This window comes from Pongo pygmaeus, chromosome 8 (genome assembly GCF_028885625.2).
Source record: "Pongo pygmaeus isolate AG05252 chromosome 8, NHGRI_mPonPyg2-v2.0_pri, whole genome shotgun sequence".
Lineage (NCBI taxonomy): Eukaryota > Metazoa > Chordata > Mammalia > Primates > Hominidae > Pongo > Pongo pygmaeus.
This window is the reverse complement of record NC_072381.2, coordinates 69,792,084-69,816,327: the sequence shown is the minus strand read 5'-3', so window position 1 is coordinate 69,816,327 and position 24,244 is coordinate 69,792,084. Positions and strand designations below refer to the sequence as shown.

Sequence of the window (24,244 nt, the reverse complement as noted above, 5' to 3'; positions counted from 1 at the left end):
TAAAGGCATGTTATAATCAAATGTTTAAAACCAGTGGTAATATCAGGCGAGAGAAAAAAATAAAAAGCATCCAAATACGATAATAAGAAGCCACATTATCTCTTCGCTGACAATGATTCTATACCTAGAAAACCCAAAATACTCTGCCAAAAGGCTCCTAGACCTGAAAAATGACTTTACTAAAGTTTCAGGATACAAAATCAATGTACAAAAATCAGTAGCATTTTAACACACCAATAACTTTCAAGCTGAGAGCCAAATCAAGAACTCAATTCCATTTACAATACACACACACACACACACACACACACACACATACACACACACACATACACCCTAGGAATATACGTGACCAAGAAAGTGAAAGATCTCTACAAGGAGAACTACAAAACACTGCTGAAAGAAATCAGAAATGATACAACCAAATGGAAAAACACGCCATACTCATGGGTTGGCAGAATTAATATTGTTAAAATGACCATACTGCCCAAAGGAATCTACAGATTCAATGCTATTCCTAATAAATTACCAATGTCATTTTTCACAAAATCAGAAAAAAACTATTCTAAAGTTCATATGGAATCAAAAAAGAGCCTGAATAGTCAAAGCAATCCTAAGCAAAAAGAGGAAACCCAGAGGTACCACATTACAAACTATACTATAAAGCTACAGTAACCAAAACAGCATGGTCCTGGTACAAAAACAGACACATAGACCAATGGAATAGAACAGAAAACCCGGAAATAAAGCTGTACACTTACAACCATCTGATTTTCAACTAAGCTGACAAAAATAAACAATGGAGAAAGGACTCCCTATTTAATAAATGGTGCAGAGATAACTAGCCATATGCAGAAGAATGAAGAATGAAGCTGGACCCCTGCCTTGCACCATATATAAAAATTAACTCAAGATGGATTAAAGATTGAAATATAGGACCTCAAACTATAAAAATCCTAGAAGAAAACCTAGGAAATACCATTCTAGACATCAACTTTGGGGCAAAATTTATGAGTTATTCCCCAAAAGCAATTTCAACAAAGGCAAAAATTGACAAGTGAGACCTAATCAAACTAAAAAGTCTCTGCATAGCAAAATAAACCATCAATAAAGTAAACAGACAAACTACAGAATGGGGGAAAATATTCACAAATTATGCATCTGACAGTGGTCTAACATCCAGAATCTATAAGGAGCTTAAATAATTCAACAAGCAAAAAAATAACCCCATTAAAAGTGGGCAAAGGACATGGATAGATCCTTCTCAAAAGAAGACACATAAACAGCCAACAAACATGAAAAAATGCTCAATATCACTAATCATCAGAGAAATGCAAATCAAAGCTACAATGAGATGCCATCTCACACCAGTCGGAATGGCTATTATTATTATTATTATTATTTTTGAGATGGAGTTTTGCACTGTCTCCCAGGCTGGAGTGCAGTGGAGTGTGATCTTGGCTCACTGCAACCTCCACCTCCTGGGTTCAAGCGATTCTCCTGCCTTAGCCTCCTGAGTAGCTGGGATTATAGGCGCCCACCACCACACCTGGCTAATTTTTGTATATTTTTTTAGTACAGATGGGGTTTCACCATGTTGGCCAGGCTGATCTTGAACTCCTGACCTCAAGTGATCTGCCCGCCTTGGCCTCCCAAAGTGCTGGGATTATAGGCATGAGCTACCATGCCCAGCCCAGAATGGCTATTATTAAAAACACAAAAGATAAGAGATGCTGACAAGGCTGCAGAGAAAAGGGAATCCTTATACACTGTTGGTGGGAATGTAAATTAGTTCAGCCACTGTGGAAACCAGTTTGGTGATTTCTCAAAGAACTACAAACAGAACTACCATTCGACCCAGTAATCCCATTACTGGATATATACCCAAAGGAAAATAAATCGTTCTACCAAAAAGACACATGCACTTGTATGTTCATCGCAGATTTATTCATAATAGCAAAGACACGGAATCAACCTAGGTGCCCATCAGTGGTGGACTGGATAGAGAAAATGTGGTACACAACACTATGGAATACTACACAGTCATGAACAAGAATGAAATAATGTCCTTTGCAGCAACATGGACGTAGCCAGAGGCCATCATCCTAAGTGAATTAACACAGGAACAGAAAACCAAATACCACACGCTCTCATTTATAAGCGGGAGCTAAACACTGGGTACATGTGGACATAAAGATGGGAACAACTGACACTAGGGACTACTACAGAGGGTAGAGCGGGAGGGGGACAAGGGCTGAAAACCTACCTATTGGGTACTATGCTCACTCTCTGGGAGATGAAATCATTCATACCCAAATGTCAGCATCACCCAATATCATGTAACAAACTTGCACATGTACTCTCTGAATCTAAAATAAAAGTTGAAATTATAAAAACAAAAAACAAGCAAAAAAAAAAAAAACTGTGATAAAAAGAGTCTTAAAATCATACCCTGATTCTATTTTCTTCATTCCTGACAAATATAGAAAGTAACTTACAAAGTAAGCACTTTATTGTAAATCACTCACCACATTCAAACTAGGAGTTGAGCACCATAAAGTAAATGTGCTGGGAATGGCAGAGCTACTTGGAAGGGTTTCTAGAACCCCTCCTTTAAAAAGTCATTGTGACTTTTTAAAAACATGCTTTTAAGTGGTTAAGGGAGCTACGCGATGTACCAGGAACTCTGAAGGTTCTGTTCTGTGTTCCTTCTGACGTTTGGAAAGATATGAAGGTAACAGGACTAAGCAGTGGATACAAGTTCAAAGCTTATTTCAGCTCAACAAACATTTGCTACAACTACTTACAAGTATACATTATATACCAGTGCAGGTCTCTTCATTTAATGCCATAGTCTTTCTGCTACATCATGCCTATTTGCTGTATAATAAATTCTGTCCAAAGTCACAAAAATGTTTTAAAAATTCCCACCAATTTGGGTCATTTTTTTAAAAAGATAAGGTTTATGGACCTTTAAAAATCAGACACAAAGTAACATGTTGTGACAGAATAAAAAAATAAAAACCAAGACAGATTTCCACTAAATATTAGGCACTAAGCTATTAATAGCTACTTTATATTCATGATGTCATCATTCTCAAATAAATAATTTGGGTTTGATATTACTGCCCTCTTCATTTTACAGACACAACAGAAGAACAAATCTATTGTCTTCCCCCATATCACAAGCTAAGAAATGGTGGGGCTAGGATCTGAACTAGAGATACTTTTAAAAGCACATTATGATCTTAAGTTGTATGTTGCTGGAGTTATTTTGGATTTTCATAACAAATCAATGTGTGTTTTCATTGCCAGGGTACTGCTCCACCATATGAATTTATTCAGACACTTTGGTGTCCCAAAGTCAGCTGTGGCAAGGCATATATATATATGTATAATTTCCTTGTCAATCCTTACACATTTACACAGCGGAATAAGAATGAAAGTGGTCAGAGTCATGGCAGGACATGTACATGCCACTTATTAAAAACTATCTTCTAGTAGCTTTATGTTTACAGATTGCTGGCTTGGAGAAGGCAAAAAAGAGAGGGTTATTTTTGTTTGATATGTTCCAGACCAAAAAAAAAAAAAAAAATTGAAAATCACTTATTTCAAACATAGAAATCTGAACTCTGGTTCACCTTAGGTAGATTTTAATAGACTACACATGGAGAGCTATGAACATAACATTTTGTTTAGTTTTTCTGAATGGTTAAAAAAAGTCACACCAAAAAGTAATAAAATTTAAAATCACTTACAGTAGCATACTAATCAACAAAGCTATTGATAGTTTTAAAAAATCAGAAACTCCTCAATGCTCTAAGTGAGTCAAAATAGAGTTTTGTGTCTTCAGAAGTATTCCTCCAAGGTTAAAAAACAAATATTCAACTCAATTAGGTCAACCAAGCCAATTTTCTTCTTTAGTGGAGGAAATGATGGATCAAAATATGTTTTATTGGAGAAGCAGTAAGTTAATGAAGGATATAGTAGTAGGCAATACATGACTCACCTTGACAGAATACAGAGTGACAGACAGTTAAAGGTAGATGTCACTTCTTAGTTTTTTTGCTGCTGTTGTTTTTGAGACAGGGTGTTACTCTGTTGCCCAGGCTGGAGTGTGGTGGCGTCATCTCAGCTCACTGCAACCTCCGCCTCCCAGGCTCAGGCTATCCTCCCACTTCAGCCTCATGAGTAGCTAGGACTACACATATGCTTTTGTAGAGATGGGGTTTCACCATGTTGCCCAGGCTGGTCTTGAACTCCTGAGTTCAAGTGATCTGCCCACCTTGACCTCCCAAAGTTCTGGAATTACAAGTGTGAGCCACTGTGCCCGGCCGTTTTGTTTTGTTTTTAACTTTACTTTGATACTTTAGTTTTCTCTTTTTTCTGCCTCTCTCAGGTGGTTCTATACACAAGTTATAGTAAATTAAAAACAAATGAAATTTTACGTAACTTATAATTCATTATAATTCATTAACTCTACCAATATGTCTTGTTTTATAAACATATAAACAATTATGTTTATAGTCCTGTATCCGCTCTACAAATGGTAAAAGAAAATGTTTATACTTACTGGAAAGAACAGTTGTGAGGAAAATGTAGTCTGAAAAGGATATGAGCCCACATTCTCCAAGGGTGTAAAATATACTGCCTTCATCAGCAAATTTTTCTCGTTCCTGGGAAATTTTCTATAAAACGTATGGGTCCCACCAAAAGACAAAAATATATAAATGAATTAGAATATAAATAATAAGAGATGAATCACCATTTATCTGACAGTTTTATGCTATTTATCATAAGCGTTTCTCTCACGGCCATTCAAAATCAATGGATCCTTTACAGTTTTCAAGATGATGAAAATTTCAAGACAAAAATTATGTTTTCATTTCAACACTAGTTCAATATGAACATTAGAAAATAATTTCAACGTTAGAACCCTCTGCCATTGCATATATACAGGCCCACTTCAGAACAGGTTTTGTTTCTTAGTTTGAAAAACAATCCACCTTCTTCTACAGAGGTATAAGGGGTAGTAAACAAATAAACAAACACATGAAAAAACTAAAAGGAAATCAGTTTTGTCCAAGAAAAACTAGACTGATAGTGATTAGAAAGAAAGAAGTGAGCAACTATTTCCAAGGCCTATACAAATGCTCAGAAAACCAATTTCTGAAAAACTAATTTTACTTTATAACCCCAAGAATCTTAGCTTCAGAATACAGAACAGTATGCAGAGTGAATAGCATCTCTGAAATATAATGCCAAATCAGTCGTACACACTTTCAGCACAATTTAATCATATCTACTGTTACTTTAATGGAGGCTCCTAAATGTCAGCTATTTGATGAAACTGTCTCCTACAACTTAGTTTTTACTCTAAATATATATTTCTTTTCTTTAATCTATAAATCTCACAAAGAAAGTTTGTTCTCAGCTTTGGTAATTGTCTGCTTGGCAAGTGGTCTCTTCTTGGGTGTTTAAAAAAACTTACTCTGTTTTCTGAATTCTTAGCCAAAGCATAAACTTAGTTGTGACATTGAACATATTTTCAAAAACTGAAAAGGATCCACCAAAAAGTTAGACGTGAAACTCATTTCCACAAGTTCTAGACCACCAAAAATATTTAAGGAATTATTCTGAGTATAAAAAAATAGATTTTAAAAACCCAAACCAATAAAGCACAATCAAAGTAATAATGTCATGCAAGCATAAAGTAAGACGCAGCATTGCAGGCATAACTTCAAGAGGAGTATCATGAAAACTAAACCAACAAGCACCATCACACCAGCATCCAGTTATACAACTATCCAATGGGTTACCTCTGTCTAGTGGAGATCCCATCATAAACCACAAAGGAAAGAAAACTGGTTAACCAACTGAAACTACAAGTACCACACGAATCATCGTGAAGTCAGTTTGTATGATCTTCTCAATAAACTCATTCAAAATAGCCTCTACTAGATATTTACCTGTTCATAAGAAACAGTAGCTATGGACAGGTTAAAGTCTATAGGTGAATACCAATAACACAGTACTAGGTTTTGATGGCGCTTCTACTTAGGAGAACTTTGCTGACTTCTTTTGCGGCTGACAGAAGGCATAGTCCTGCTTGATAGCATTTAGAGATTACTTCTTTGAGTTGACAACAAAAATGAGTATAGTCCAGTATGTTATTAAGGTTAGATCTCATACCACACTTGATCTTCTACCAAGAGACTGAACAGAAATTTCAGACAAAAAAAGCTACTGGATGAGAACTAGAACAGCAAAGCCCTCCACCAGGAAGTTAATATTTAAATTTCTCAAAATAAAAGAAAAAAATAGTTGCATTTTTTACGTTACCCAAGATACTGCAAAGGTAAAGTATGTGAATAGGAAAAAATACACAAAATGAGAATAGGTCCCCAAAGGCTGACCATTACCAGCCATAACAATAAATGTGTATAGAAGCTAATACTTAATAATAATGATGTAATAAGCTTATGGGGCAATTGCTATAATTAAAATAAATAACATAGTGGAAGCCACAGGTCAAGAAACAGACAAAAGTCTAAGGATAGAGTGAAATGAGGAAGCTAAGCCAAAGAAGCAAACCTAACATTATTTTTCTAGCAATCATCCGGGCCATGCTGATGCTGAGAAGGTAACATAAGGACACATCTAATTTTGTTGGTAACAAAATTTGAGTTTGATATAACTTCAAACTCACAGAAAAGTTGAAAGATTAGTATAAAGTACTATTATATATTTTTTACCAATTCACCAACAGTTTACATATTACACAATTTGCCTTGTATTTTTTCAACATGCCACTTTGAAAGTAAATTGGAGACATCATGCCACTTTATACTTAAGTACCTCAGCATAGATTTCCTAGGAACAAAGACATTCTCTAATGTTCACAATCCCAAATGCCATAACCCCAAACGTTGAAACCCCCAAAGATCAAAATTTCTAAAGCCTAAAATCCCCAAAATGTAATTCTGATACATAATTTATAGCACAGTATATGTTTAATAAAACCAAGAAATTTAGTATTGATACACGTACTATTATCTAATTCAGTCCTTTTTTTTTTTTTTTTTTTTGACATGGAGTCTCGCTCTTGTCACCCAGGCTGGAATGCAGTGGCGTGATCTCAGCTCACTGCAACCTCTGCCTCCTGGGTTCAAGCCTCAGCCTCCCGAGTAGCTGAGATTACAGATGCACACCACCACGCCCATCTAATTTTTGTATTTTTAGTAGAGATGGGTTTTGCCACGTTGGCCAGGCAGGTCCTGAACTCCTGGCCTCAGGTAATCCACCCACCTTGGCCTCCCAAAGTGCTGGGATTACAGATGTAAGCCACTGCGACCAGCCGAATCCAGTCCATTTTCAAATTTAGCAAACTGTCCCAATAATTTCCTTTATAGCTATTTTCACCCTGATCAAGGATGTAATCCACAATCATAAACTGCATTTAGTTATCAGGTCTCTTTAGTCTCCATTAATAGGAACAGCCTTTCTTTGTCCTTCTTTATTTTTTCCTGTAGAGGTTTATTGGTTTTGATTGTGAAAAATTCACCATTTTAACCATTTAACCACACAGTACGTGGGCCTTTTAGGTTTGGCTTCTTTCACTGAACATAATGTTTTTTAGGTTCACCATGTTGTAGCATGAATCAATATTTAATTCCTTTTTATTGCCAAATGATATTCCACTGTATGGGATGCTGATCATAATCCCCCCAAAACACACACTGAACACCATAATCCCGAATGTTGAAATCCCCAAAGATCAAAATCCCTAAAGTCTAAAATCCTAATTTTGGAAAACATAAAAATTCTTTAAAAATATTTGCTTACATTTTTAAAGGAGATTTGAGAAACATAAAAATGTGACAGAACACTGAGCAGAAGAACCATGTTCATAAAGAAATAAAGAAATGGCTCAAAGGGGAAATGTATAAACGCCTATCACTATAGTTAGTAATTGTATGTGCCCCAGTTATAACGGCAGTCATCTGAAATACCCTGAGAACAAACCTAAGTCTTTTCATGAGATCAATTAAAAACCACAATGGGTCATTATTGCATAAACAGTTGCCCAAAGAGCTGAGATCTTGAGAAATTTTATCTTTCACAAATGCAGAAGTACAAAAAAGGTCATTTCTTAATTTATTGAGGAAGTTTCAACGTTTTTACATAAATGCACAATGCTCACACACAATCAATGCTGTGATAATACACTTTCCTGAAGTCGAATTTCTGATATCCAAAGCAGCAGCAGCAAAGTCTGCCTCAGCCCTCAGAGAGACCCATTTGTTGTTTCCAGATCCCTAGCTGATTGGGTGGTGCCCACCAACATTGAGGGCAGACCGTCCCCATCTAAATCCACGCAGATTCACACACTCATCTCCTCACCCTAACACCCAAAATAATGCTTTACCAGGTTTCTAGGTATTCCTTAATCTAGTCAAGTTGACATTTAAAATTACTGATACCTAAAATTAAGTCCACAAGTTCATCCCTTATCAATCTGGCATCATACACAGCTTTTTTTCTTTTTTGAGACGCAGACTCGTTTTGTCGCCAGGCTGGAGTGCAGTGGCACAATCTCTGCTCACTGCAATCTCTGCCTCCCAGGTTCAAGCGATTCCCCTGCCTCAGCCTCCCAAGTAGCGGGATTACAGGTGCCCGCCACCACGTCTGGATAATGTTTTGTATTTTAGTAGAGACGGGGTTTCACCACATTGGCCAGATGGTCTCGATCTCCTAATCTCATGATCTGCCCCCCTTGGCCTCCCAAAGTGCTGGGATTACAGGCGTGAGCCACCACACCTGGCCCCCATACACAGCTCCTTAAGCCATACTTAACTCCCAAATGAAGATAACAGGGTAAGGAAATTTCATCTTTTGGGATTGTATCTTTTGAGATTATGATCCAAACCCCACTGTATGTATATACCACAGTTTGTTTATCTATTCATATGCTCAAAGACATTTAGGTTATTTCCACCTTTTGGTTATTCATGTATGAGTATCTGTTTGAGTACCTGTTGTCAACTCTTTTGGTATGTACTAAGGAGAGGAATTGCTGGGTCATATGGCAGCTCTATGTTTTTGGTTTTTGTTTTGTTTTGTTTTGAGACAGTGTCTCACTCTGACACCCAGGCTGGAGTGCAGTGATATGATCTTGGATCACTGCAGCCTTGACCTCTGGGGCTCAGCTCAGGTGATCCTCCCATCTCGGCCTCCCCAGTAGCTGGGACTACAGGTACATGTCACCATGCTTGGCTAATTTTTGTATTTTTTGTAGAGATGGGGTTTTGTCATGTTGCCCAGGTTGGTCTTGAACTCCTGGAGTTAAGCAACCTGCATGCCTCAGCTTCCAGAGTGCTGGGGCTACAGGCAAGAGCCACCACGCTCAGCTGGTTGTTTTTTGTTTAAGACAGGAGGAGGTTGCTCTGTCACACAGGATGAAATGCAGTGGCGCAATCGTGGATCTGGGCTGCATCCTTGACCTCCTGGGCTTTAAGCAATCCTTCCACCTCAGCCTCCCAAAGTACTGGGATTACAGCACCATTTACATTCCCATTCGCAGTGTAAGAGGATTCCACATTCTCCACATACTCACCAATACTTCTTCCTCTTCTTCTTTAAAAAATTATAACCATCCTCATGGATATGACATGGTATCTCATTGTGATTTTGATTTACATTCCCCTAATACCTAATGATGTTCAGCATCTTTTCATGTGCTTTTTGACCATCTGTATATCTTCTTTGGAGAAATGTCTATCCAAATCCTTTGCTCATTTTTGAGTTTGTTATTTCTCATTTGGCTGTTGAGTTCTAACCTAAGTTCTTTATATATTCTGGATATTAGATCCTTATCATAGATATATCTGCAAATATTTTCTCCTGTGTGTTGCCTCTTCACTCTTGATAATGTCCTATGAGGCAGAAAAGTTTTAAATATTGAAGTCCAATTTATCTATTTTATTATTTGTGCTTTTGATGTTATATTTAATATTTCACTACCAATCCAAGGTCACGAAGATTTACCCCTACTTTTCTACTAAGGGTTTTAGTTTTATAGCATTTGCTCTTTTTTTTTAGGTTATTGATCTATTTTGAGTTAAATTTTGTATATAATGTGAAGTAGGGGGTTCACCTTCATTCTTTTGTATGTGAATATCTAGTGGACCTTATACCATTTGTTGAAATGGTATGACCTTTTACCACTGTCTTATATGCTTGTTGAAATTCAATTAACCATAGATGTGTGGGTTTATTTCTGGACTCTCAATTTTCTTCCATTGTTTGTGTTTATGCCTACCACATCGTTTACATTTTTGTAATTAAAAAAAAATTGCAGTGAAATGCATATAACAAAATTTACCACTATAAACATTTTAAAGTGTAAGTCTCTTCAGCTCTGTGCATTTTTTTCTTTTTTCCTCTCTGCCTCAGACTAGATAATATCAATTGACCTATATCTTCGAGTTCACTAATTCTTTCTTCTGCCTGCTCAAGTTTGCTGGTTGAATCCCTCTAGTCAATTTTTCAACTCAGCTCTTGTACTTTTCAGTTCCAGAACTTCTATTTGGTACCTTTTAAATAACTTCTATGTATCTATTGAAATTTTCTGTTAGTTCATACATCATCATTTTAGCTACTTAACTATACTTTAGGCAGTTGATCTAAAGTCTTTGAGTAGTACATACAATGTCTGTGCCTCCTCAAGGATACTTCCTATTTTTCTTTTTTTTCTGTGATTGGGCTGTAATTTATTGTTTCTATGTATGCATAATTTCTTGTTGAAACTGGACATTTTGTATATTATAATGTGGTAACTCTCGAAATCGCATTCTTCCCCTTCCTCAGGGTTTGTTGTTGCTACTTACTGTGGGTTGTAGTTGTTTGTTTAATGACATTATTCAACTCTTCTTGTAAAGACCTGTGACCTTTGTCATAGGTCGTCACTCAAGTCTCTGTTCACCTTAGTGAGCAACTAGTGATTTGACAGGTTTCCTTAAATGCCTGGAGCCAAAGGGGGAAAAATATTCTCTGGATCTTTTCAGATTGGCTCTGTATTGGGCATTTCTTCAATGCTTACTTAGCAAGACCATTTACAACTCTCTCTTAGCCTTAAGATTCCTGCTTGCATGGGGCTTAAATGTCAGCCAGACATGAAAGCTCACGATCTTCTAAGGTTTCTTTTGAACATTCATTCAACTCTAAGCCTTCTAGACTCCCCTGTATATGGTGAAGCATTTCAAATCACTTGTTCTCCCATGTATCTACTTACAAAGCCTCTTCCTTCCCAGGCTATTTGGTTTGTCTGCTGCTTGTCCCAGCTACAGTACTGCTACAGTATTATTTACCTTTAAATCTTTCTGACAAATGCTGCCTCAGTCCCCTAAAAGCTCTGAAGCAGGTGAAACAAAGGCAAGCCTCAAAGCTGATTCCTTAGGGAGCCACCAGACAGGTTGATGCCCACATCCAGAGTCTTCCAAGAACATGATCCACATTGCTCGTTCTGACACAAGCAAGCTCTGTCAGGAACATGGGCCGCCATCCTTATGGCTGCCATTGCAATGGGGAGTTGGGGTGGTCACCAGGTAAGTTAAAATACAATGTTTTGTGAACAAATTTTAGCAGCTTCTTTCTTTTAAAGCATTCTCCTGGTTGTTTTAAGTCTTTCATTAGATTCTAGAGATCTGAACAAGTTGACTGACAGTTTTTGGCAGCTTAATTTTTGGTTTAATGGCGGGATGTGGTTTTGGAGTTCCCTGCTGTGTCATTTTTTATCTCTTTGTACTTCTTAACCTTGACAGTTTTAAAAGGCGCAAGTGAGTTATATTGTAGAATATCTCTCATTTTGAATTAGGCTGATGTTTGTGATTAGATTCATATCTAGCTATCACAAACTATGAATTCATGTTGATACCTATAATTCCTTTCTAGGATACAATTTAGTCTTATCCCTCACACACTTGTTACTACCTTCTCCAAAAATGAGAAACCTGGTTCCCATTATCATCAATATATTTATCGAAGCTTAGAATATACAAAAAGTAGTTTCACAACTGCTAATCCCAACTCTGCAGAAAACAAACATATCTATATCATCTAGAGTTCAACATTTGTTACTTTTTTAAGGAAAATCTACATATGTTGCAACGCAAAAATCTAATGTATAATACACATCTTTATCAAGATATGGAACATTTCCATCACTTCTGAAAGTTCTTTTATGCCTCTCCATAATAAATTCCTACCATATTTTCACCATAAATGAGTTTTGCCTGTTCTAGAAATTGATATAAATGGTATCACTAGTATATACTTTGTTGTCCTGCTTCTTTGGCTCAGCATAATGTGGGGAAGATTCATCTACCGTAATCATCAGTAGTTCACTTTTATTGCTGAGTAGTATTTTATTCTGATCATTACAAAATTAAAATATATAATAAATGTAAAAGCGTTCCTATTTCTCCACATCCTCTCCAGCATCTGTTGTTTCCTGACTTTTTAATGACTGCCATTCTAACTGGCATGAGATGGTATCTCATTGTGGTTTTGATTTGCATTTCTCTAATGACCAGTGATGATGAGCTTTTTTCATGTTTGTTGGCCACAGAAATGCCTTCTTTTGAGAAGTGTCTGTTCATATTCTTCACCCAGTTTTTGATGGGGTTATTTTTTTCTTGTAAATTTATTTAAGTTCCTTGTAAATTCTGGATATTAGCCCTTTGTCAGATGGATACACTGCAAACATTTTCTTCCATTCTGTAGGTTTCCTGTTCACTCTGATGATAGTTTCTTTTGCTGTGTGGAAGCTCTTTAGTTTAATTGGATCCTATTTGTCAATTTTGGCTTTTGTGGCCATTGCTTCTGGTGTTTTAGTCATGAAGTCTTTGCCCATGCCTATGTCCTGAATGGTATTGCCTAAGTTTTCTTCTAGGGTTTTTATGGTTTTAAGTCTTACATTTAAGTCTTTAATCCATCTCGAGTTAATTTTTGTATAATGTGTAAGGAAGGGGTCCAATTTCAGTTTTATGCATATGGCTAGTCAGGTTTCCCAGCACCATTTATTAAATAGGGAATCCTTTCCCCATTGCTTGTTTTTGTCAGGTTTTGAAAGATCAGATGGTTGTAGATGTGTGGTGTTATTTCTGAGGTCTCTGTTCTGTTCCATTGGTCTATATGTCGTTTTGTGATGTGCTGTTTCTAATTCTTTAGTGAAAAGGTCTACATTGTTCTTCCATGCTTTTGCAGTTGGGGTGGTAAAGAAGTAGAGAGAGAGAGAAGGTACTTGTATGTTTTCAGAGGCATGCTCTTGTTAAAGAGTGGTTCAGGTAAATTTAGGATTATGTATCTATTTACTAACTCTTAAGAATTTATAAGTGAATTTATAGAGTACCCAAAACTCTGAGGAAGATTCTTACAAAATTCATGACATAGTAATTAAAGACACAAAAATTATCATAAAACCATCAAATTTGATCTCTCAAGTTACTCAAAGCTAGGAAGAACATCAAATAAATACGTCAAAATTTGGGAGGAAATGGGAGTTACTAGAAAACAAACTTTTAGATTATTCTGTGCCTATGGCTGCTTCTTAGCTGGTGTTTTAAAACCAAAGACCTGATTCTACCATTTGATCCAGCAATCCCACTACTGTGGGATTTACTCAAAGGAAATACACTACTGGGGATTTACTCAAAGGAAAAGAAGACATTATACAAAAAAGATACTTGCATATGCATATTTATAGCAGCACAATTCAAATTGCAAATACATGGAACCAGCCCAAATGCCCATCAATAAACAAGTGGATAAACAAACTGTAGAATATGCATATGATGGAATACTACTCAGTCATAAAAAGGAACGAAGTAATGGCATTCGCAGCAACTTGGATAGGACTGGAGACTATTATTATAAATGAAGTAACTCAAGAATGGAAAACTAAACATTGTATGTTCTCATTCATAAGTGGAAGCTAAGCTATGAAGATGCAAACGTATAAGAATGATACAATGGACTTTGGCAACTCGGGGATGGGGGGGAAGGGTGAGGGGGTGAGGGATAAAATCTACAAATTGGGTTCAGTGTACACTGCTCAGGTGATTGGTGCACCAAAATCTCACAAATCACCACTAAAGAACTTACTCATGGAACCAAATACCACCTGTTCCCCAAAAACCTATGGAAATAAAACTTTTTTTTTTAAAAAAAGAAAGAAAATGTCAAGTAAAATGATCCTTCATTTAATCTTTTGGATGGTGTTTAATCTTTTACTAAATTTTAAGTTATTCTTTCCCCTAAGCAAACACCACTTATACACTTCAGGGGTGATATGGAGGCATATTCCAAGGAGAACGTAATCTTATCAGACTGGTAATAATGTTCATTTTCTCTCACTGCCCCAGAAGTAGTTATTTAAATTTTTTGTTATTTTGTTGTTGTTGTTTTCTTTTCTTCTTCTTCTTTTTTTTTTTTTTTTTTCCTGAGATGGAGTGTTGCTCTGTCCCCCAGGCTTGAGTGCAATGGTGAGATCTCAGCTCACTACAACCTCTGCCTCCAGGGTTCAAGCGATTCTCCTGCCTCAGCCTCCTGAGTAGCTGGGATTACAAGCATGTGCTACCACACCCAGCTAATTTTTGTATTTTTTTGTAGAGACAAGGTTTCACCACGTTGGCCAGGCTGGTCTCAAACTCCTGACCTCAAGTGATCCTCCTGCCTTGGCCTCCCAAAGTGCTGGGATTACAGGCGTGAGCCACCACACCTGGCCTGTTTTCTTTTTTAAAAAAATTTTTGTTATTAATACACATTTATATTAATATGTAATTTTTACTAGAAAGTATAACCTAAGGATTTATATTTAATTCAATGTATCTAGTAAATTCAAATATAATAAACTATAAGAAAGAAATTTTTTTAATATAAAAGTTGAAAGAAATAGAACACACTTCAATTCTATTGTAAGGGTATATGAGAAATTTGTTTCATCTTCAAGTTCCTGAGGTAAGACTGTAGCAATCCTTCAGTATACATGCTGAAAATTATTTAAATAGAACTGGATATTCTTTTTTTTCTCTTTGAGATGGAGTCTCGCTCTGTTGCCCAGGCTGAAGTGCAGTGGAATGATCTCGGCTCACGGCAAACTGCCTCCTGGGTTCAAGCGATTCTCTTGCTTCAGTCTCCCGAGTAGCTGGGATTATAGGCATGTGCCACCATGCCTGGCTAATTTTTGTATTTTTAGTAGAGACAGGGTTTCGCCATATTGGCCAGGCTGGTCTTGAACTTCTGACCTCAAGTGATCTGCCCGCCTCGGCCTCCCAAAGTGCTGGGATTACAGGCGTGAGCCACTGCTCCCGGCCAGAATTGGATATTCTTAAGAGAGACTGTAATTGCAGATACCTTACAGAGCATTATGTTGTTTTATGCAGCTTAGAAGTTACATTTCAAACTTGATTCCACTCACTTGAATCTCTGAAATTAAGGATGTGGAAGCAGAATGCAGGTCAAATGACAAGAATAGCATTTCTATTCAATTTACTGACCAATGTTACCTCTTCTTAGAGAAGAAAATTATGCAAAATGTTTTAATTTAAAGCAATGTGCTCACTAACTTAAATGAACAAAATATAACTGTTTTACTATTCACTGATATGACCTAGTGTTAGATCTTATTTATTTCAAAATTTAAAATGTAGTTATAGGTACAGTATCACCAACCCATTCCAATTACTGATCTCAAGTAAAGGCAAATGGACATTATTATAGGTTTCTGGTATTGATGTCAACTGCACCATATCCTGGATATTTTCATTTTTTAGATAAGCAGAAAGACTTGAAAGTAAACTTATTATACAGCAAATTATACACTACACATGTGTAATTGCTACGCTTCACAGTGAGTCAAAAACCTAGATTGTTGTACCAGATGACTTTATGCTGAAGCACTCACACTTTAGTTTCTGACCAATCACATAAACTTATAAAATACATGGTTAAAGTTGCCGGTGCCATGAGGGGCACTGGGACTGGGATTTCCAGACTCATGAGTGCTAAGTGTGCTCAAACAGTAAATCCTAACTAGTCACAGGGTTGATCAAAATAGGGTTAGTAATTTTGCCTTCTGGGACTCAAGTATATGAAGCCAAAGAGAGAAATCATATCTAGAAACTTATTTCTTCTAGTTAAGATCTAATTTTCAAGTTATAAAGTTCAAAAAAACTTTTTCTAGTTAATAGAAGTTGATAGACTATGTCTGCAAAATCAATGTTTACATATCATCCAGAAATTCAAAACATTTTTGGCATATAGAAAATCTGATGAAGAACACAGCTTTACTATTTAAATTAAAGTGTCATCCTTTATGGGGTGAAATCTTTCGATTATTTTAGTATTAATATTTCGCTACTTTGCTGAAATACATTCAAAGTCTATCTAAATCTCTTGAGTAATATTTGAGGTTGTACATCAAAAACAAATTAATGATGATATGCTTCCTCTGGAAAATACAATTTTGGCATATCATTTCCAAATGACAGATAGTATTTCTATCTAAGGTTGGGGTCAAGGTATGTGGTGGGGTGTTAGAAAGAAAGAGAAAATTCAGCAATTTTCCCATGCAATTAATGCTTACACTTCATTATCTAGTTGGTGCATGGATTGATGCCAAAGCCTTGGTAAAACATCAATCTTAAACAATCACACTATTTCCAACCAAATTAGAAATGTTGCACAGCTAAAATATGTTATTCTTATTCCCCACCCCATCTCTGAACTTGCAGAAGGGTAGAATTTGGGGATACATCAGATAACAATGAAATCAAAATGTTTCTAATTTGAAGTAGTTTATGATTCCTCCTTCTGACTCAAATTTTCTTCTACGCTTTTCAAAGGTAATATCGCATTTGAGGCAAACACACATAAATTACTGTGCAACAAACTGGAAGGTGAATGCTTAAGATACTGTAAACTTCACTATGCCAGAAAGCAATTCTCTTTTCAGTCCCAATTCTAACCACCTCAGCTGTGAGAACAATTCCAAATACCTGGAATGCAAAGGTTTTCTTATCTCATTAACTAGATGGCTTCAGAGAAGATGGTACAAATGAAGATGTTTTTAAAAAACAGTGGCAGATGATTTGATTAAAAAGCAATAATAAAACATTTTAAGTCTACTGGAATGGCATTAACTTTAAGGAAATGATACAACTTTACTGAAACGGTTTGTTTTAATCCTCAGTATCTGAACGAGGTATTATCAAAACTCTACAAGGGGAAAATCTTCAACTCTACCATGTTATTTCTGCATACTAGCTTCAAAGCAGCTTTGAGCAGGGGAATCTATGTTTTATGACTTGATTATCTGCTACCTAAATCTAAGAATTTAATTTTGAACTTTAGCCACTCAAATGGATCAGTGCTAAAAAGAAAGTCCTGAGATCAGCAGCAGTGTTGGTTTTAGTCACTTGGGTTATAAAAGGTTTCTCTACCACTTAATGTAAAAACAATCTCAAGTAAAAATCTTGAAAAATAAGTCAATATAGTGACTTCACCTTCTTTCACTTGGAAAAAATTTGTATAAGAAAAAAATGTATCATAAGAACAAAAATTAAAGTTTCCCTCTGAGGATCACCGTTCACAACCTTGATCTAAACTGCTTTAGTAACTATCACCTCCCAAGAAACCGTGTTGATGAAGGATTTTAAAAGCAATTTTGAAAGCAAACAAACATTTATAGGTATCCCTTAAGCACCAATGACCATTAAAGACACCATTAAAGACCATGAAAAACTTAAGCATTATACTTCGCATATCTGGAAGTATATGAACTGGAAGTGGCTGACCTCAATTACAGGTGTCAGCATCTCATTTGATTTATTCTCTTTAGTAAATGCCAGGCACTGTGCTAGGTACTTTATATTTGCATTACCTCTTTAAGTCCTCATTGCATACTATTATCTGCACTTTATAGATAAGAACACTCAGGGTTAGAGAAGTCACATAAGTAGCCAAAGGTGACAATACTATTAAGTGGCAGGAGACTCCAGAGCCCATGTCATGAATCATTATATGTTACATTGTATCAACTGCACAGGAACACACTGGGTATCTATATTGTTCACAATTTCTGGAAAATGTTAATCAGGACTGAATATTTTTGAAGTAGTTCACTACCATAAAATATTTACCTTGGGGCTTAGTTTGTATCCGCTAAGTTAACTTGAAGTTGAAGAGGAAAGTCCAAGCCAATGATACAGGTGCACATTTTTTTTTAAGGCTTTCACTTACTCAAATGCATATTTCAATCATTTCGAAATGTGCATCACTTCAAGAGTGTAATGTTCTTTATAATTTTTAATTAATAAATGTTAGATTAATCTGTAATCGGTGAAGTTTTTTATTCAAGTTTAGAATTTTTAAAAATACATCATGCCAAAAACAAATATGCAAATAAAGGACTATCCTCACACATTCTCTACAACCAAAGATTATAAATAGATGGTCAGGCTAAGTTGAGAACTCATTTTACCAGAATAGAAAGAGAAATAACTTGTTTAGTATACTCTTATAGAACTTTATTTGTGTGACCTTAAACATGCTAGAATGTGCTAAAATATAAGAAAAAAGAAGTTGGCCTGGAACTAAAGAAAGTTCTCTGATAGCAAAGTGATTTTTGAATCTTGTTTTATGATGAATAAGCTAAAGATGAAGGTGTAAGAAATGCAATGGTTAGTCATGTTTATGTTTTCAAATCAACAATGATAAATCAAATGCGTTCATTGATCCCAAATTCAAACACAACATAATCTAAAATAAAAATGGATTTAAAGATATTTTAATAGGAGTCTGAATATTTGAGACAACTAAGTAAACTACACCCTCCTTTGGCACACTTAATGATTACATTACTATTTATTTTCTCAACTTGAATAATCAAACACATGGGTTAGATTAACAAACTTTAGTAGTGGTGGAACTCAGAGACTGGAAAGAGACATTATGGATACTCCTCACAGCAGTCTAAGTATTTCACAGCATTAATAAACTGCATCTGAAGAACAGCATTCTGTGCTACCAGGAAAACAAAATGATCCCAGACTTTCCACAGGCAATAGAAACTTAGCATGCAAAGAACAAGTCACTGCAAAGAAGCAAGCAAGAAATGCCTCTTCTACAAAGTAACTGTTCATTCATGAAGCTTAAAGGATTCATACTAGTGTCACCAAAATGAGTGATATTCATAGAACACAATGTAGGTAAACAATTCTCCCACTACCTAAGAAAAAGGCTTATTATTATTCTTTAATGTAAAAAGTTTACTCATAAGATAGCCTTAAGAATGCAGAAAAGCTTGATTTTGAATCCCTGATCAACCAAGGACATTACCTTAAATAGTGAAAGTTTAAAGAAGACTGGTGCTCTTTTGTCACCTAATGTGGTTGACTACTTAATGCTGCAGATTCCAGAGACTTTTAAGCACTTACCAACTGCTGCCTCTCTAATCTATTCCTAATTAGTAAGGACACCTATCCAAGTCCAGCCATTTTAAATCTTCCAGCCGTAAGCCATACAATTATTAAAGGAGAGGAAGAGTTTTTAGCTACCCTCTACAAACTGTCCTACTATAATTAGAGAACCGGAAGTGGCTGGCCTCAATCACAGGTGTTAGTATCTCATCTGATCTACTCGGTACTCTGTGATGTTTGTGCCATGGCTGTTCTAAAATAAAATTCCCAGGATTAGAAACATTGATAATGGAATCATCCATACATTATTCTGACATAATTTTTAATGTATTTGTTGGTTTGGTTCAGAATGCAGTTAAAGGCAAAGGTATTCCCTAGGAAGATAATCTATTGTACTAATAATAAGATACCTAATTTGAGGGTTTGGTAAGAGGGACTACCAAAAATTACACCCCATTTTTCAAACAAAGGAGTATAGAAAAAATGTACTGTAAAAATAAAGAGCACCCGGTGGTCTTCGTTAGTTATATTAGTTATTTTAAACCAAAAGATGTTTATAATTCAGCTTAATTTATATTTAATTACAACTCAGTTTAATTTATACTTTTAAGACTGCCAACCACCAGAAATGTGAGAGTAATATTTTAATGAATAAATTTTAATAATTTATAAACTACCATTAAAGAGCCCAAGCCTTCAAAGATCAATTTAAAAAGTACCTTTAGGAGTGTCCTTGAAGATCTCCTTGGCCAGCCTGTAAGTATATATTCTTTTCATGGTTTTCTCCAAATATTTAGTTGCTTTTCCAAGTTAAAGTCATTGATTAGCTCAGAAAAGCAAAATAATAAAGTCTTTCTAGGTGTCCCATTTGTTTCCCCTTAAGCCATTTTACTGAGCAAAGTGCAACCAAGCAACTGCTTATTTGTATTTATTATGTAAGGAATTTCAAAAGAAAAAAAGATTAATTTTTAACTTGAAGTTAATGTTGTCTCATCAGTTCTGTTACAGTTCAAGTAGGAACATAATATCCCAAATAAGACTTTTTTGTTTTTGTTTTAGAGACAAGGTCTCACTCTGTCACCCAGGCTGGAGTAGTGTCACAATCTTAGCTCACTATAACCTCCAACTCCCGGGATCAAGAGATCTTCCCACGTCAGCCTCTTGAGTAGCTAGGACTACTACTGTTTTTAAATGTTTTCATAGAGATGACGTCTTGCTATGTTGCTCAGGCTGGTCATGAACTCCTGGTTGCTCAAGCGATCCTCCTACCTCTGCCTCTCAAAGTGCTGGGATTACAGGCATGAGTCACCAGACCTGGCCTCCAAGTAAGACTATTTAAGTGACTCAATTAAGTATCTCTTATACTTAACAAGAGTGATTAAAACAAAATTTCTTAACCTTTTATGTAACATATAATGTTAAAAGTTCCTTTTAAATCATGCTGGGTATCAAATTCTCTAGGACTTGTGCAGTGCTTGGATTGTCATATTAAAGATAAAGTATGTTAATTTTAAGTGACAGGAACGAAATCATTCTGAAGGGAGCAGGGCAAGGACATATGCATCATGCACTAAACCTTTGTTCCTGAAGCATTACTATGGATTTTGGAGCATTAAGTAATTTAAAGCACATGCTGCTGAGTCAGTACCTGCCAGAAATCCTAATCAGAAGATGAGAAAAAGAAAAAACATTGACATTGTTTGATTATATGAACAAACCAATCAAATATACATATCACAAAAATAATATACAAAGAAACAGTTAAAACCTGTAATAATATCACTGGACACCTGGAAGTAGGAAATGAGGAATACACAGAAATGTTTTAGATATTATCTGCTAGGCACAAAACAAAACAAGGATGTCTCATTACCGTTTCTTTATATAATTTTTTTTAACTTCATGGCAAATAGTTGCTTTGCCACTCATATTAATATAGGCAATCAAATATGGATGAGTTCAGATAATTAGTAACTACTCTAAGAAAGAGTACAGAATGGCTCCTTAGAAAAAGGTCTCCTCCAAAATTATGCTGCATTAAATAAAGTGATATCCACATTGGTATTTAAAAAAAAAAAACAGTCATCCTGAAGGCTGGCATTTGGACAAGCAGTTGTTGTTTGCTAATTTAGCTGGGTACCACTCCAAACTATTTTCAAATATCAAATGGTTTTAAAGATTTTTTTCAATAAATAAACTTCACTGACCAGGAAATAAAATTTGACCTATATTTACCATCCTATTCTAACCACACTGAATAGCATTGTAAAATTTCTTGACTGAAAAATAGATGCTATTAACAATTTACAAGCCTACAGCTGGAATTTATGTGACAGAGCCCAAGGGATTTTACGGCACAGGAATGAGATGAATCACTGTGAACACAGGACAACTCAGATACGTGAAATCGAACTGGAGGCCTCTCTTTAGTTAATGGACTCGGTATTTAACCTGGGCTAGTTGCTCATTACAGAGATAGCACAGGAGATTTTTATAGCTAATTAAACTGGGAAGGAAAGGACTGTGGAGAGAACAATTACGCAGAGGGTATACTAGTCTGCAGCTTTTCACGCAAACGAAGAAAGAAAATCATATATATGATAGCAGAGAACTCCTTTCATAAACTGAGTAAAGGGCTCAAAGTCATGCAAAACAGCTATAATTTGTAGAGCTAGATATTTTACCTATTGTCCCAATTTTACTGAGAATGTAACTGACAGAGAGGTTAACTGGTCTCTTGCTCAAGGTTACCCATCAACTATGTGGGAGAGCCTATATTTAAATACAGGACTGTCTATATCCAAAGTCCACACTCTTCATCCCACTCTATTACATATAAAGAAGTTCAGCAATCCACAAGACTATGTTTTTCATACCAGTTCAGCATACTTTATAACATCTACTAACCATTTACACACAGCTGCCAAACAGAGTACTGAGATACTCAAAATGGAAATGCCTTGGAAAATATTTCAGATACCAAAGCCAGATTTTTTTTTTTAGGGTTATGGTATGTAAAAAAGAACTAAAGTTGCTAATTTGAAAGAGGAGCTAAAACTGAGTAAATGTTTTTAAAATAATTTAAAGAACTTTGGATGGGAAAGAAGGAAGATGGCAAAATCTGTAACTAAAAATAAAACAGAAAATTCCAGCAGGTGTGAAAGGATATGAAATGTTGAATTTGTTCCTCAATTCACTTTTGTAAATTAATTACATTCTTTTTTTTTGAGACAGTCTCACTCTGTTGACCAGGCTGGAGTGCAGTGGCACAATCTTGGCTCACTGCACCTCTGCCTCCCAGGTTCAAGTGAATCTCCTGCCTCAGCCTCCCAAGTAGCTGGGATTACAGGCGCCTGCCACCAAGCCCGGCTAATTTTTGTATCTTTAGTAGAGTTAGGGTTTCACCATGTTGGTCAGGCTGGTCTCGAACTCCTGACCTCAAGTGATCTGCCTGCCTCGGCCTCCCAAAGTGCTGGGATTATAGGCATGAGCCACTGCGCCCAGCCAGTAAATTAATTACATCCTAAATTTTGCTTGTCTAAAGACTATAATGAGCAGCTCCATTCAAATGATGCTATATTTAACATATAATTAATCAATATTTGAAAGAGTTAATAAATTGTTTAGTTTATAATAGTAAATTGTAGAGACAGGATTCCAAATTATCTTAAACACTACATGATACCACCTTTCCTATGTCTAATCCAGTTGTGTATATGACCTCTTAAAAATTTTACTACCTTACCTAATACTCTTTGCTCAAAAAAAAAACCTTGATGATAATCAGCAAAGATCCAAGTTTTCAAATACAGGTGACAGTGCTTACTTTAAGAGTAATGGCTTCAAAAAAAAAAAAAAAAGAAAGCACTTCTGAAGATGTCAAGTGGTGCTCATGGTATATGAAACAATAATGGAGCCAATAACAGTAAAATTGATATTCTGATTTTTAAATTCAAGTATTAAAATGTATATATCCCATATTTTCTTTCTATAAAATGAAGTGTTATGTGGTTTCTCAGGTTAGTATGAATTTCTAGCTATACTTTATCAAAGCAGAAAAGATTAACTTCAACTCTTACCAAAAAGAAACTGAAACATCAAGGTTTTTTTTTGAGCAAACAGTATTAAGGCAGTAAAATTTTAATAAAAGGTCATATAGACAACTGGATTAGACATTCAGAAGGTGGTATCACATAGTGTTCAAGAGAATTTGGAATCCTAGCTATATGATTTTAGGCTAGTTACTTATCTTTTCTGTACTTTCTTTTCCTTTCTTTTTTTGAGACAGGGTCTCACTCTGTCGCCCAAGCTGAAGTGCAGTGGCGCAATCTGCAGCCTCTACCTGCTGGGCTCAAGCAGTCCCCCGACCTTATCCTCCTGAGTAGCTGAAACTACAGGCATGCGTCACCACACCCGGCAACTTTTTGTATTTTTTGTAGAGAAGGGCTATTGCCACGTTGCCCAGGGTGGTCTGGAACTCCTGAGCTCAAGTGGCCTCCTAAAGCACTGGGATTACAGGCGTGAGCCACCATGCCCAGCCCCTATTTTCTCAATCCGTAAAATGATGATAAAAATAGACAGCTTAAGATAGTGGTTGTGTGCACTAAATGAGTAATTATGTGTAAGCCTGCAACATAATAAGCACTCAAAAAGCTTCTTATCATTGGCGATAATTCCCACAAGACAAATATAGTCAAGCATTTTTCATTTAGAAATTTCACTTTTCTTTTTCTTTCTTTCTTGAGACGGAGTCTTGCTCTGTTGCC

General features: G+C 36.0%; 1 protein-coding gene across 4 annotated transcripts in view; it reads right to left on the bottom strand.

The window, feature by feature from the left end:
* The window catches only part of MICU1 (mitochondrial calcium uptake 1), a 257,449-nt gene that overhangs the window by 133,779 nt on the left and 99,426 nt on the right, over positions 1-24,244 (bottom strand). For all 4 annotated transcript variants that reach the window (XM_054503610.2, XM_063670503.1, XM_063670501.1 and 1 more), the window contains one exon: positions 4,574-4,688. In XM_054503610.2, the coding sequence (XP_054359585.1) occupies positions 4,574-4,688 (115 nt within the window). The remainder of the gene's footprint in view (positions 1-4,573; positions 4,689-24,244) is intronic.